The sequence below is a fragment of the Phodopus roborovskii genome, unplaced genomic scaffold (genome assembly GCF_943737965.1).
Source record: "Phodopus roborovskii unplaced genomic scaffold, PHOROB, whole genome shotgun sequence".
Classification (NCBI taxonomy): domain Eukaryota; kingdom Metazoa; phylum Chordata; class Mammalia; order Rodentia; family Cricetidae; genus Phodopus; species Phodopus roborovskii.
In genome coordinates this window covers 5,029,254-5,043,847 of record NW_026126636.1, presented here as the reverse complement: position 1 = coordinate 5,043,847, position 14,594 = coordinate 5,029,254, and the positions used below count along the sequence as shown (strand labels likewise).

Genomic DNA, 14,594 nt, shown 5'->3' with positions numbered 1-14,594 from the left:
TATTTGATAGGGAATCAATCAACTATAACATTTCTACAGGTACAGAGTTCCCACCTTTACCTCCATCCTTATCTTGAAAAATACAGAAAAGTACAAAAAATAAGACATGATATCCATATAACACAACTGAAAGTAAGCCAGTATCTTCATATATTTATTTGCAGTCTTTAAGAGAATGAACTTATATAAAAAGCTGAGGCCCTTCCCTCCCCCTCCCTCCCCCTCGCTCCCTCCCCTTCCCTCTCCCTCAGGAGTTGGTTTGCACCCTTCTGTGCATCTCATTTACACACATATATGCATTTATACCATGATTAGCTGAGTTTCAAGAAGGAGATTTTAGCTTGACAGGGTCACTGTACTATAAGCATCATTCTGCAACTTGAGTCCCCCCACATCACTTCCAGAATCCTTCCAGCGACACACACCTCATTTGTTGCATCTGCCAGATGTCTAGGTAATAGTCCACCTAAAAACTTCTCATTTCATTCCTAACAAGGTATCAATTCTAATATTTGGCTACTCTAAATGACACATGTCCTGGTACATAAGTGCCCGAGCATAATTACTCATGAGAATTACTAAGTAATTTCAAATGTTACAAGGAATGTTTTCCCACTCCCAAGGTCATAATCTTGTTTAATGTATACCGTTTTTATATTTCTGCTTTCAGTTTCCATATATTTAACCTTTAGTGTTGTTTATAGTTTGTGGTGTGTAGCTTTGCTCCTCAGAGAACAATCTGCCTCCAAACATAGTCTTCATGTTCATCTGAAACAATTCTTTTCATATTCTACATCTTGGTAAATGCATAGTTATTCTATAATTGCTATCCTCTTGAAATTACATTACATATTACTGCATGATCATATAACTTACTTTGTTTCTTCTATTACAGCTTACTTATTAGACTGGCGGAGACTTCCAGATCTATGCTGATAGCAGTGCCAGCCCTTTCTCCACTCTCAACTATAGAGAACTGTAAAGTCTCAGCATTGGTTTCGTTCTGTTATGTTAGAACGCAGGCTTTGATCATACAGACTTCCCCTTCGGTATGAATTCTCCGGTGGTTATGACATTTTCTCTGAAATGTTTGGCTGATCTGTGGTGCGCAGCCTCTTAATGGAGACATTCAGAGTGTTTAATGAGTATGGATTTTCTGGTGCCTAATGTGGTGTGACTTCTGGCTGAAAGCCTTCCCACACTCACTACACTGGTAAGGCTTTTTACCTGTATGTATTCTCAAATGCAGGGCCAGGGTTGAGAACTGAGAAAAGGCCTTCCCGCATTCATTGCAGCCATAGGGTTTCTCACCGGTATGGCTCCTCACATGCACTGTTAGAGATGAGCTCTGAGAGAAGGCTTTCCCACATACGTTGCATTCATAGGGTTTATCACCTGAATGAATTCTCACATGCACAATAAGTGATGTTCGCTGAGAAAAGGCTTTCCCACATTCGTTGCATTCATAGGGTTTTTCTCCAGTGTGAATGTTTTGATGCTTTATGAGGTACTTTTTCTGGCCAAAAGCTGTCCCACATTCATTACATTTAAAAGGTTTCTCACCAATATGAATTTTCTCATGCTCAGTGAGATTTGATTTGCCACTAAAGGTTTTTCCACACTCCTTACATATGAAGGGTTTCTCTCCTGTGTGAGTTCTCTGATGTCGGATGAGGTTTGACTTCTGAATGAAAGCTTTCCCACAATCTTTGCACTCGAAAGGTTTCTCTCCGGTGTGAATTTTCTGATGGGTAAGCAAGTTTTCCTTCTGGCTAAAGGACTTTCCACAATCATTACACTCAAAAAGCTTCTCTCCAGTATGAGTGTTCTGATGCTTAATGACATACTGCTTCTGGCTAAAGGCTTTTCCACACTCATTACATTCAAAAGGTTTCTCTCTATTGTGAAAATGCTCGTGCTCTGTAAGATTTGATTTGTGGCTAAAGAGTTTCCCACATACCTTACAGGCAAAGGGGCTTCCCCCACTTAAAATTCTCTGCTGACTGAGGTGTGACATCTGAATGGAAGCTTTATCACATTCACAAGGTTTATCTCCAATTACGAAATCTTTGAGAACTGAGGGGTTACTTTTGGTTGGGGATATTTCCACATTTCTTATAGTTCCAAGGCTTCTGTGTCTGACCTCTCATACAAATGCAAAGTACAGAACAATGCTTAAGAGACCTTTATCAGTATAAACCTTTCTTCCCAGTGCAAGTTTTCTAATGGTCAATGTTGCTTTTGCAAATTTCACTTGCTTTCCTCCAGCATGAATTTTCTGATGTTGAGAGATCTGTCATCTAGCTAAAGGCTTTTCAATATTCCTTAGAAACACCAGGCTTCCTCTCAGCATGACTTCTATGTTCAATGAGATGTGGCATTTGAGTAAATTCATAGGCTTTTACTCTAGTCCGCATGCTCCACTAACAAATGGGGCAGTGTTTAAGCTGCAGGCATTTCCACACTGCCTCTTGTAAGATATTCTTACCAGGAGGAGAAAGCTATGGTAGAGGATTTCCAAACTCTACAAAAATCACATGATTCTTCCCCATAAAACTTCCTGTTAAAATCTAAATTGTGTTTCAAACTTGAAGCTTTGAAAAATGTTTGCCTTTTAAAAAGCGAAGTCTGTTCTGAAAAACAGAAAGAAGAGAAATGAAGACTGTGAGCAAAGACGATTCCAATTTTCTTGCATGCACATTTTCTTTGGTGGCTTTAACTGACCTCGCAGATCTTGATGAAGCTCTATGTACTTGTCATTTCTCAGTTGCTTCTACAACAGATCACAAAGAATCATTTAGAAGAACATGGGTATTATATATTAAGCACTCAACAAGTACTTTCTATAGGTGAGTTAGCATTACCTAAACATTCCCCATTATCTAATGCTAGTGTGCACAGTATTAGAAGGTGCTATGCAACCTTCCAAGAGAGGGAAGTAACCAATAATCCCATGCAGCTGACACAATGAATTCTAACAACCAACATGGCAAGATACCTTGGTAGTAACTAACAGCTGTCTAACTGAACTTCAGGCATGCTCAACAGGAGGAAAATAATGTCTAATGCAAACCTGGCCAACTACCTAGGGTCCTAAGAAGAAAACCTACTACTGCCACTTTACTAATCAGCCCAGTCCCTAACTATACTCTAAACACTTACCCTTATAGCCACAGTTAAGTGTGGCTCTCATCCATCATCAAATAAACTTCTTTTTACAAAAGACAGAGACCATCACAGAAAACCACAACTGGCCAAATGTGCAGAGAACAATTGGTCATGGAATGCCTGGCCCCAATATAAACAACTCTTGCACCTAAGGCTCAGGAACATCATGGAAGATGGTAAGAATCAGAGGATCAGAAAAACTGCTGTAAGATTGTGTCTCCTAGAGATGGCTCAGAGGTTAAGAGTACTGGCTGTTCTTCCAGAGGAACTGGGTTCAACTCCCAGCACCCATTGGCAGCTCACAACTGTCTGCAACTCTAGTTCCAGGAATCCAACACTCACACACAGATATGCATGCAGGCAAAACACCAATTCACATTAGGAAAAAAAAAAAAAAAAAGATTGTGTCTCCTAGAAATGACAGGGAAGCTTTACCTTTCATACCCAACCAAGGCTGCCTAAATAGGACTTGAACAAGTAAAACACCAACATGCTAACACAAAAGGGAAAAATCTCATCTGACCCCACCCTAAACAAAGAACTATAGGCAACTAAGGAATACTGAGAAGAGGAATAATAATCTTCCTCAGGGATAAGCCCTCTCATTGGTTACCTAAATCCAACTGGCCATCCCTGAAGTCATATACATACAAGTCACAGTATAAATGGGCTGAGTGCGCGCACATGCGTGCACACACGGATGCATACACACACACACACACACACACAAGAAAAAGAGACCATGAATCTGGGAGGGAACAGGGGGAAGAAATGGGAGGGGCTGGAGAAAGGAAAGAAGTATCTAATTATATTTTCATTAAAAAATGTACTCATAAAAAAACTATCTTTGTTTCTGTGTGTTGTTATTTTATTCTGAGATGGGGTCTTTCTTGGCCATGAAGTTGTGACTGATATAAAACTTGCTATGTAGACCATGGTGGCCTTGAACTTGCATGGATACTTTTGCCTCTGTCTCACACTATATGGACATGTGTCATCAAAACCAGCAAATTTTGTAGGGGTAGGGGAGGCAGGCTCTCTTGTAGCCAAAGATGACTTCTAACTTGGCTATGTAGTAGGGGCTGGCCTTGACCTCTGGACCCTTCAGTCCCTGCCTTCCCAATTCAGGTCTGCAACACTGTATCTAATTTCAAAGGGCCCACTTGGTACTTGAACAATTAATAAGCTACATACATATAACTTATGACTATAATCTTTTATAAAAAAAAACAAAGTTACAGTTTTGGTTTTATTGACATAGAATCTCATATCTCAAGATGGACTTGAACTCCTGATTCTCTAGATACTATGACATTTTTCATAATCATTTTATAATATAATCATGTAACTCATGACATAATCATAATAGAATTATGTTTTCAGAAAGTAATATGCTATCACTGAATTAAATGGAACTCAGAATGGCATGAAATGACCAAGAAATATGAAGGCTGATAAGATGGCTGGCTCAGGAGGGACCAACTTCATCAAGTGGTCCTGACCTCCATACACGTATTGCACACAACTGCACAAACACACAATCAAAACAAAGCACATACATATAGGGTTCGTGTGGCTCAGCAGTTAAGAGCAACTGCTGCTCTGGTGAGTGCTGGAGGGGTGTCACTGTGTCATCACTGGGCATGGATTCTGAGGTTTCAAAAGCCCACACCAGGCCCAGTCTTGATCCCTCTCTGCCTACATCTTGTGGATAAGATATAATAAGCTCTTAGGGCTCAGCACTGTCTATCAAATTAACTCCCAACACCCTCATGCAGGAAAAACACCAACGGGCATAGTTTTGAAAAAGAAACTAAACACACACACACACACACACACACATGCATATACATATATTTATTACATGTAAGCTCTCAGCTCTCCAGCACCATGCCTGCCTGCTTGTAGACATATTCGCCACCACGACTCAATCTAGGAAACTATTAAGAAAGCTCCCAACTAAATGAATTCTTAAATAACTTGCCTTGGTCTTGGAGTCTCTTCATGGTAACAGGAAAGTAACTAAGATGCAAATCATGATCCACACTGAACAAGAAAACCATGCACTGCAAGGCAGTGGGAGCACAAACATTAATCCCAGCACTTGGGAGGCAACGGTAGGCAGAGTTGAGTTCAAGGCCAGCCTAATCTACAGACCAAGTTCCAGAAGAGCTAGGGCTACACAGAGAACCCCTGACTTGGAGAAACAAACACAGGTGGCTGCCAATGTGGCTCAAAGGCAGTGTATGGTCTAGCAACTCTGAAATCAATCTCCAGCACTAGAAAATTCTTTAAAAATGACAATGTAGGAGCTATTTATAATGTAATAAAAACAATGATGTCCCCATCTCAATATTATTTAATATAAACAATAACATACTAAGCTAAGAATAAAGTTAATAAAGAAACTATGAGGTTTCATATATTCCAACAACTATTACTACATTTACTATAGTAACTCAGAAGAAAAACCTTTCCTTTTTTTTTTTTAAATAGGTTTTGAAATAGAGTTTCTCTGTAGTTTTGGAGTCTGTCCTGGAACTCAACCAGGCTGTCCTCAAACTCCTAGAGATCTGCCTGCCTGCCTCCCAAGAGCTATGATTAAAGGCACGCATCACCACTGCCCAGCAAAACAACTCTTTAAGAGTTAAACATTATAAGATATTTCTCAAATATTTAAAGCTCATATGATCTGGAGCCTGAAGTAGGATGAGTATAAATTCAAAATCAGTCTGGGGTATATACATTAAGACTGTGTCTCAAATAATAACAACAATAGTAATAAAATAAAACCTATGTGAAAAAAAAATCTTAAGGACGGTCTAAATGGTGTGGCCCACAGGAGGTGGATCTCTAAGAGTTCAAGGCCAGCCTGGTCTACACAAAGAAACCCTGTCTGAAAAACAAAACAAGAACAAAAAGAAAAGAGTATCTAGAACCTACATAAATGTGCAAAAAGAGAACCGGTTTTACAGATTTTACTCTGACCTTCACATGTTCACCGTGGCACCTGGGCGCCCACCTACACACCATGCACACGCAACAATTTTTAACCCTTAAGACTCCAAAGGACATCAGAATAAAGCATATGTCCACAGATCTGAGTGTCCAACATTATAAAGACGCTGCTTTCCTCTAAATTATTTCATAAACTTAACACAATCTCAATAGTAATTTTGGGGAGGAGGAACATCTCCTTCTCCGAGAACTAGACAAGCAAATCCTAAAGTTTATATGAAAAATAAATTAAGCCTATAATTCTAGCTTCTCAGGGGTCTGAGACAGGAACGGCCTAAGTGTACCACTGGCTTATTTTGTGGGTTCTGGGGATCTGAATTAAGGTCCTCAGGCTTGCATGTCAGGCACTCACTAACATGAAGCAGCTACCCAGCCCCTCAATAGTTTCTATAAAATAACAATAACCAACCTTAAACCTTAAGGCCTGAAAGTATATAACCTTGGGTAGGGATGCATTCCTCTCCCAAACATTTTCTGGGGATCTTAAATCAGACTATTAACTTACTTTTTTAACAGAAGTTATCCTAAATTACTGCATCCCTGTGAGTTTTACACCCTGTCAGGTGTACCTCAATAAATACCCTGAGGTTCCTTAGCAATCCTTTGAAGCAATCCTTTGAAGACAATGGCTCTAACCCTCACCAAAATGGTCTATATGACTACCATAGAAAAAATGAAGAGCAACTCTTTGACAAGCCCACACACATCTAGGATGTCTTCATTCCTGGGTACCTTTTTTTAAAAATCTGAATGAAACTATCTGAGGATAAGGACGTGTGGCTCAGTTGGAAGACTGCCTGCCAAGCATACAGGAAGCCCTGGGTTCAATACCTAGCAACACATCAACTGGTTATGGTGGTATGCCCCTGTAATGCAGAGTTTGGGAGGTAGAGACAGCAAGAGACCAGCCTCAGCTACTACATAGCTAGTTCAAAGCCAGCCTATGCTAAACGATACCCTGTCTCGAAAAATTTCAAGAAACTCCCAACTCCGGGGCAAGCAAGATGGCTCAAGTAAAGGCACGTGCTACCAAGCCTGAAGTACTGAGCTTAATCTTCCTTACCCACGCACTAGAAGAACCAAGTCCTTCAAGCTGCCCTCTGACTTCCATGCAGGGTGTCCCACTTGAGAGTTCCAATAAAGGGAAAGCAAAAATGTTGCAATCAAAATATTTTCTCAAAATAACAGAATATAGGCCAAATGGTAGTGGCGCCCATCTTTGATTCCAGCACTTGAGAGGCAGGAGGCAGGTGGATCTAACTCTGATTGAGGCCAGCCTGGTCTACAGAGTGAGTTCCAGGACAGCCAGGCTACACAGAGAAACCATCTCAAAAACAAACAACCCCTCCAAAGCAAAACAAAACACCCTGACTCTGTTTCATATTGGCTTACTCTGAAATCATTCCCTAGGTTGACGCCAAAGACTCAGTTTTACCTGAGTCACAGTGTTAAAACATGAAGGAACTCCTCAGGTAGCTGATGAGCTCTGCCTCTATGCCTGCATCTACTGACAAAGTGAACATGTTATACCATCTTTTAGGAACACAGGGCAGGAAATCAGAGTGAGAGGCATACACTGCTGGGCATGGTGGCACAAACCTGGAATCTAAGCACCCAAAGGACACAAGTTCAAGGCCAGTCTGGTCTGCAAAGTTATACAGGGTGACCCAATCTCAAAAAGTGAAAATACGGTAAATCAGCTGCATCAATGTTCACTGACTAAGCATAAACAGAATCAACGCAGTAGATTAAAACATCCCGTGGTAGTTGGAATGAAAATAGCCTTCATGGGTTCATATATTTGAATAACTGGTCCCCAGGTGGTAGAATTAGGAAGGATTAGGAGATGCCGTCTTGATAAGGAGGAGTATCACTAGGGGAGGGTCTGAGGGTTCAAGAGACTCCGATTGTGGATTAAAATGTGAGTTTTCAGCCTTCCCTTTGCTCTGCCATCATGAACCATAAGCCAGACTAAACACATTCTTTACAAATTGCCTTGGTCATGGTGTTTTACATGCTAAAACTACACAACTTTAAAATGTAAAGTGATGCTTAGAAGAAGACAAGGACTGGGATGGGAAAGACAGCTCAGCAGTTAAGATCACTGGCTACTCTTCCAAAGGGCCAGCCACATGGTGGCTCACACTGTTCCAGGAGGACCCCACACCCTCGTCTGGCCTTCATAGGCACCAGGCACACAAGTTGGTGAACCAGCATACATGCTGTCCATCTTCCAGAAGACATGGGTTTGATTCCCAGCACCCACAAAGTGACTCATAACTATCTCGAGTCCAGTCCCAAGGGACATGATGCTCTCTGCACCAGGTGTGCCGCAGCTGCACAAACATATGTAACAGACAAAGCACCCATACGCATAAACTGTTAAAAAATAAAGGAAAGAAATCCAGCAAGCACTCTAAGCATCTTAAAAAAGTAAAAAAGAAGAGAAAAAGCATCAGTCTGGAGATAACAGTTTAGGGTAGAGCACTTGCCTATCATGTAGGAGACCCTGAGTAACAATGAGTTACATATTAAAATAGAAGTTGGAAAAATAGAATAAAAACATCACTTCAGGCAGATTTTAGAAATGACTGAGCCAGCTATAGGTCATTCACTGCTATAGGTCAACCACTCACTAAATGATTATTAGACACTGTATTGAAGTAAAACCACACATTACTTTTTGGTTACAAAGGGTTTGAAAAATACAATCAAAAATGGTAAACCAGCCACATGAAATGTCTGCCTGATACGATTCAAGTTAAAGCATAAAAGACTCGCCTTTATATATTATAACCCAAATAAGCCAAAATTGGAATGTTAATACAAAAACATCAAGGGTTAGAATATATCTCTGTGGCGGCACCATGCACTAGGCTAGCCTCAGAACATGGAGCTCCTCCTGCTTCAGCCTCGCCTCTCCAGTACTAATAAAATCTTAAACGACAACAAAGGCTACATGAAACCCTATATCACAGACAGCAAAACTGCTTCTCTACATCATGTTTCTTTTTCAGAAATTTCTGCCATAAACAATATGACCCGCTGAGGTGGCTTAGCTATGAAGAACACCCACACAGCAGCTCACAACTAACAACACACACCCCACACTCCAGTTCCAGGGGACCCAATCCAAAACCCTCTCCTGGGCTCAAAGAGGGCACCAGGCACTCACATGGTGCAGATATAAACACACAGGCAAACACATCCTTACAAACAACAAACAAATGAATAACAATGGGAGCTGCAGTATTATTTCAGTAAAATTACCTTTTGTATCTTTATAGACAGTTAATACTACAACTTTACATTTACCCAAGCACGAACTAAACACCAGGTCTGCTTCCAGAAGGTCAAGTTAACTTCATGACCTGTACAACTGTTAGGGTCAGGGTTAGCAAACTTGCAGGTCACTGAAGATGTACCTTCCCCCTTCCCCTATAATGATCAGCTTTGGACCAGAGCTTCCTGTTTCCCTGGTAACATACTGATTTTTTTTTTAAGAAAGGAAAAAATAGTTAAACCCAGCTCTCGGGAGACAGAGGAAGGTGGTCCTCTGTAAAGTCGAAATCAACCTGATCTACATAGTTAAGACCCTCTTTTTAAACAAGAGTTTAAAACACCAAAGGCAGGAATGATGAAAAATCTGTAATCCAAGCAGGACTGGGCTACTTAAGATTCTGTCTGTCTCTGTCTCTCACATATATGCACAACTGCCCTTTAAGATTTAAAAATAGGTCGGGACAGGCCTTTAGTCCCAGCACTCAGGAGGCAGAGGCAGGCTGATCTCTGAGTTCAAGACCAGCCCAGTCTATAAGAGCAGGCTCCAAAGCTATACAGAGAAACCCTGTCTCGAAAAACAAAACAAAACAAAACAAAAAAGATTAAAAAAGTAGAGCTGCAGTGATGGCAAACACCTTTATTCCCAGCACCCAGGAGGCAAAGGCAGGCAGGCAGGAACTCTGTGAGTCGGAGGCCAGACTGTTCTACAGAGTGAACACGGAGATTACACAGAGAAACAAACCCTGTCTCAAAAAATTTTTTTTAAAAAAAGTATCTTTATCTAATCCAAGTCCCAGGAGATCCGATGCCTTCTTCTGACCGATACACCGGCAGTGCAATGCAAAAGCATGCAGGCAAGATACACATAAAAATAAAATCTCAAAAAAAAAAAAAAAAACCTAAAAAGACAGGAGCTGGGCAATGATGGTGCATGCCTGTAATCCCAGCACTAAGGAGCACAGTCAGGAGGATTTGAGTTCGAAGCCAGCCTGGTTTACAGGAACAAACCCTGTCTCAAAAAAAGCAAACATTAACAATAAAAGAAATCCCCCAAAGTTAAGCAGCTAGAGTGTGAGAGTTCACTGTTTATAATTTTCTTGGTGGTGCTGTGGGCTGACTCAGGACCTTGTGCCCTATGCAAGGTAAGGGCTCTACCACAGATAAACTTAAAGACTTGCAAATATTAATTAGGTACCCCATTGCTTTACTTTTACCATTTAAAGAAGGCCGATGCCGATAATGTCTTCAATGACCGCAATAGCAAGCAGAAGTATTTTTTCCATATGCCACAGAATTCACAGATCTAGACTCATGGACTTCTACGATCCAGAACAGCAACTACATTTTCTTCAAAAGTCGAGGAACTTGGGCCAGTGAGATGGCTCAGCGGGTAAAAGCGTTTGCTTCCAAGGCTGACAACCTGAATTCAACCCCAAAACCCACACCATGGGAAGACAGAACGATTCCAAAACTGTCCTCACACCTCCACACGAGTACAGGCAAGCATGTCCGCACAAGTACATGTAAATAAAATAACCTGAAACGAGGAACTGTGCCTAACCTAAACCATGACTCTCCAATCCTGGGTTTTCTGTGAAATGACGCTCCTCAAAATGAAATGCGAATTTCCCGGGCAACTCTATTAAAGTACCTCAAAAATCAGAAACGGAGAGTCTGCGGCAGGCACCCCCAAAAGAAAAAAATTTCAAACGAGTCTTTTTTTTTTTTTTATAATTGAGCATGTCTGAGTAATCGATATCCTTCGTCCATTCATAAACTGCATTAGTAATCGATATCCTTCGTCCATTTATAAACTGCATTTTAATATAAAAATTGACTTTTAAAATCTAAACGTTTTTATTAACATATTACAAAATTCAACTGCCTGCTATAAAACGCACTCTTAACAAACACTGCTTTAAAATTCTTCCCTCCTTAGCTTGGTCCTTCTCTCCAGTCAAATAAAACGGATGCTCTTCGGGAAGATGGCCCCGTTATAACCATCAGCACTTTCGACAGGGGAACTGCGGCGCAGCCGTGACGCTTCGACACCGGTCCCCGCACGGCCTCAGAGCACGGCCACCCGCAATCGCACGCCCAGTTTCTCATTCACTCAACGGTTCCAAACGACGGGTCCGACTCTGCGGTCAGATTCGGTCTCACACGCCCAAGCGCTGCTCGGATCCCCCACCCCCGTCCCTCTCCAAGGCCCGCGGCTCCGAGCCCACCCCTGAGCCCCGCGGCGCGCCACCAAAGCTCGGAAACCCTCCCCTCCAACCTCCCCAGCCCCACCGACCCAGGACGCCCAGATCCCACCTCCTACTTTGGCGCCACGTGGACCCCGAGGCCGCGCTGACCCGCGGACAAAGACCAAAATGTCCACTCGCTGCCCTGCGTCTGCGCACTCCGAGAGCGAGCCAGCGAGCACTCCCAGAAGTCTCCGCGACGCTCCGGGGTTTGTTCACCGAAGCCCGGCCCTCCTGTCATCTGTTCTAGGCAACCCCGCTTTTCCCGCCGTGGACTACACCTCCCAGGGGGCATTGCGGGCTGCTTACCGGTCTCCCTTGCGCAAACTCGGCCGCCTCTTCTTGTATTTTGGGGTTTCTTTGTGGGTAGATTGTCATCACTTGGACCCAAATAAGCTCACACCTGGTGGGATGTTTGAAGAAGTGGGGACTTCGTCTTTGACACCTTACGGGCGTCGTCTCAGAAACAGACTGAGCCAGACTCCAAAGTAAGAGGACTCCATCTTGTCCGTGGCTGGTGTGGCTCTGGACTACGCTTCCCAGAGTCCATAGCGAGCTGACTTTGCATCTCAACTTGGTGAACTCTAGTGCTGGCCTTACACAAAACACGAAGGTGAAAAGTCTGAGAATCCTGGGCGGGGACCGGGCGTTTCCCGAGCCTCGGGGCTGTGCATGTGGGAGCAGTCACGGGCTGCAAGATCTTAAATATAGTTTTGATTGTGTCAGTGTGACCGTTTGTGCGTGTTTACAAGTGTGCGGTTGTAATCACCTCTCTCCAAGGTGTATGTATATGTGATTGCTGCTGTGAAAACATATGTGATGCTGTGTGTTATGGTACCAGGATCTTGTGGTTGTGGAAGTGTGTGTTATGTGCCCGATAGTCTTTATTCCTGGGGGGGGGGTGTTGAATACAGTTATAACAGAGACCGGAGTTTGTGTCTCTGAATTAAATATGGTGTGCAGTGTTCTGCGTCCATGGCTCTGTATCAGCACTGCGTGGGTATCCTTGCTGTGTTCCCTGGGGAAAAGGGAGCGGGAAGGACTTTGTGACAGTGTGATGCTGTGTATGCAGATGTCTTTGCTAATGACTCTCTCCAAAGTGAATGTTCAGTTGTGGCTGGATGGTGTAGTTCTGAGCTTTCTGTGAGCCACCGTGTGTGATTGTGACTGTGTAGGGAGGGCTTTAAGGATGTTAATAATGGACAACAGGAGGGACTGTATCACAGTAGTGAGCAAACTGTGTATGGAGGCATCTAACTGTGGATGAATGAAGCTGAGCCCGTAATACTTGTAATACCAGCATTTCGACTCCTGAAGCAGAAGGATCTCAAAATCAAGGCCAGTCTGAGATACACAGCAAAGCAAACTCTTTTGGGGGGGGGGCGGGGTAAAAGGGTGCTGGAAAGATGCCTGAATGGGTAAAGTTCTTGGGGCACAAGCATGAGAATGTGAGTTTGGATCCCAAAAACCCACATCAATGTCAGTTGCTGTAACATGTTTGTAATTCTGTAATCCCCACTCATACAGGGTTCTAGAACAAGAGACTCTCCAAAAGCTCTCAGATAAACTAGCCTGGAATATGTCGCAGAGTTAGACCACAAGGTAGAAGGTTCGGACTAACACCCAAGACTCTACTCTGCCCTACACATAACTGGTATGGCACACACACACACACACACACACACACACACACACACACACACACACGCCTATATGTGTGCATATGCAAAAAGATAAAAAAATAAATTCTAAAAAGTGAAGAGTGCCAGAAAATGGTGGTGCACACCTTTATTCCCAGCACTCTGGAGGCAGAGGCAGGCTGATCTCTTGAGTTCAAGGCCAACCTGGTTTACAGAGCTAGTTCCAGGACACCCATGGCTGTTAAACAGACAAACCCTGTCTCAAAAAAAGAAAAAACAAACAAACCAAAAAAAGAGTTGATGTGCTGTTTGTGGTGTTGTAAGACCCTAATTCTGGGGTCCTGATGGGCCGATGGGACAGCCCCGCGACACAAACACCAAAACCAGGAGATGCAACAAGCAATCACAGTTCCACAGCTCAAAACTAATGGTCTGAAATTTCTAGGGATTTTCTTTATTGGCTCTTTAGATTCTAGGAATTGACTCTAGTGCTTCACATATGTGAGGAACTCTGCCACTGAGCTACAGGCTCAACCCATCTCTCTTCTACTTTCCCCGGCAAATGTCTCACTGAATATCTGTTCTCCATTTTCCCCCAGAGAATGGTTTTGGGCTTTGGGAAATTGCAAATGAGTTGCTCCACTGGGCAGCTCCATCTCCCTGTCCTCTGGACAGGCTTTACATCATGTGTGTGTGTCTCTGTGTGTGTATGTCTGTGTGTGTGTGTGTGTGTATGTGTGTGTGTGTTTGTGTGTGTGTCTGTGTTTGTGTGTGTGTGTGTGTTTGTGTGTCTGCGTGTGCATGTGTGTCTGTGTGTTGTCTCCATTCATTTGGGTTCACACCCATAATCCCAGCACTTGGAGGTAGAGGGAGGAAGGTCAGGAATTCTAGGTCATGGTCCCCTGCGTTAAAGCAAGGAGAAAAGACCAAATCCAGGATTGTCTAATTAGAACAAGCTCTGCACTCTGCCTCCCGAGCACTGGACTTAAAGATGTATCGCCACCTCCTAGCTAGGAACTTATTCATAATTACAAATAGAAACTTTACCTGGCAAGGACTTATCACAGAAATGTATTCTTTAACTAGAAACCTTAACCTGCAAGGTATATTTTTCTTGTTTTGGTCTTACAACACACACAATTTTTTCCCAAAGGTTCTACATTGTAACGAGTAGTGTTTTTCCACCTGCGGCAGCCCGGTCTTATCCTGCCAGCCACGCCAGCCCCAAATAATACACAGA

The 14,594-nt window shown here is 42.8% G+C and overlaps 1 protein-coding gene across 1 annotated transcript; it reads right to left on the bottom strand.

Annotated features, from left to right (window-relative positions):
• Positions 1-248: 248 nt before the first annotated feature.
• Znf146 (zinc finger protein 146) lies at positions 249-11,896 on the bottom strand. The gene is made up of 3 exons (XM_051207418.1): positions 11,792-11,896; positions 2,725-2,773; positions 249-2,633 (listed from the first exon to the last, which is right to left on the bottom strand). The coding sequence occupies exon 3, from the start codon at positions 2,015-2,017 to the stop codon at positions 1,139-1,141; it is 879 nt and encodes a 292-aa protein (XP_051063375.1). The 5' UTR covers positions 2,018-2,633; positions 2,725-2,773; positions 11,792-11,896; the 3' UTR covers positions 249-1,138.
• Between the last annotated feature and the right edge of the window lie 2,698 nt (positions 11,897-14,594).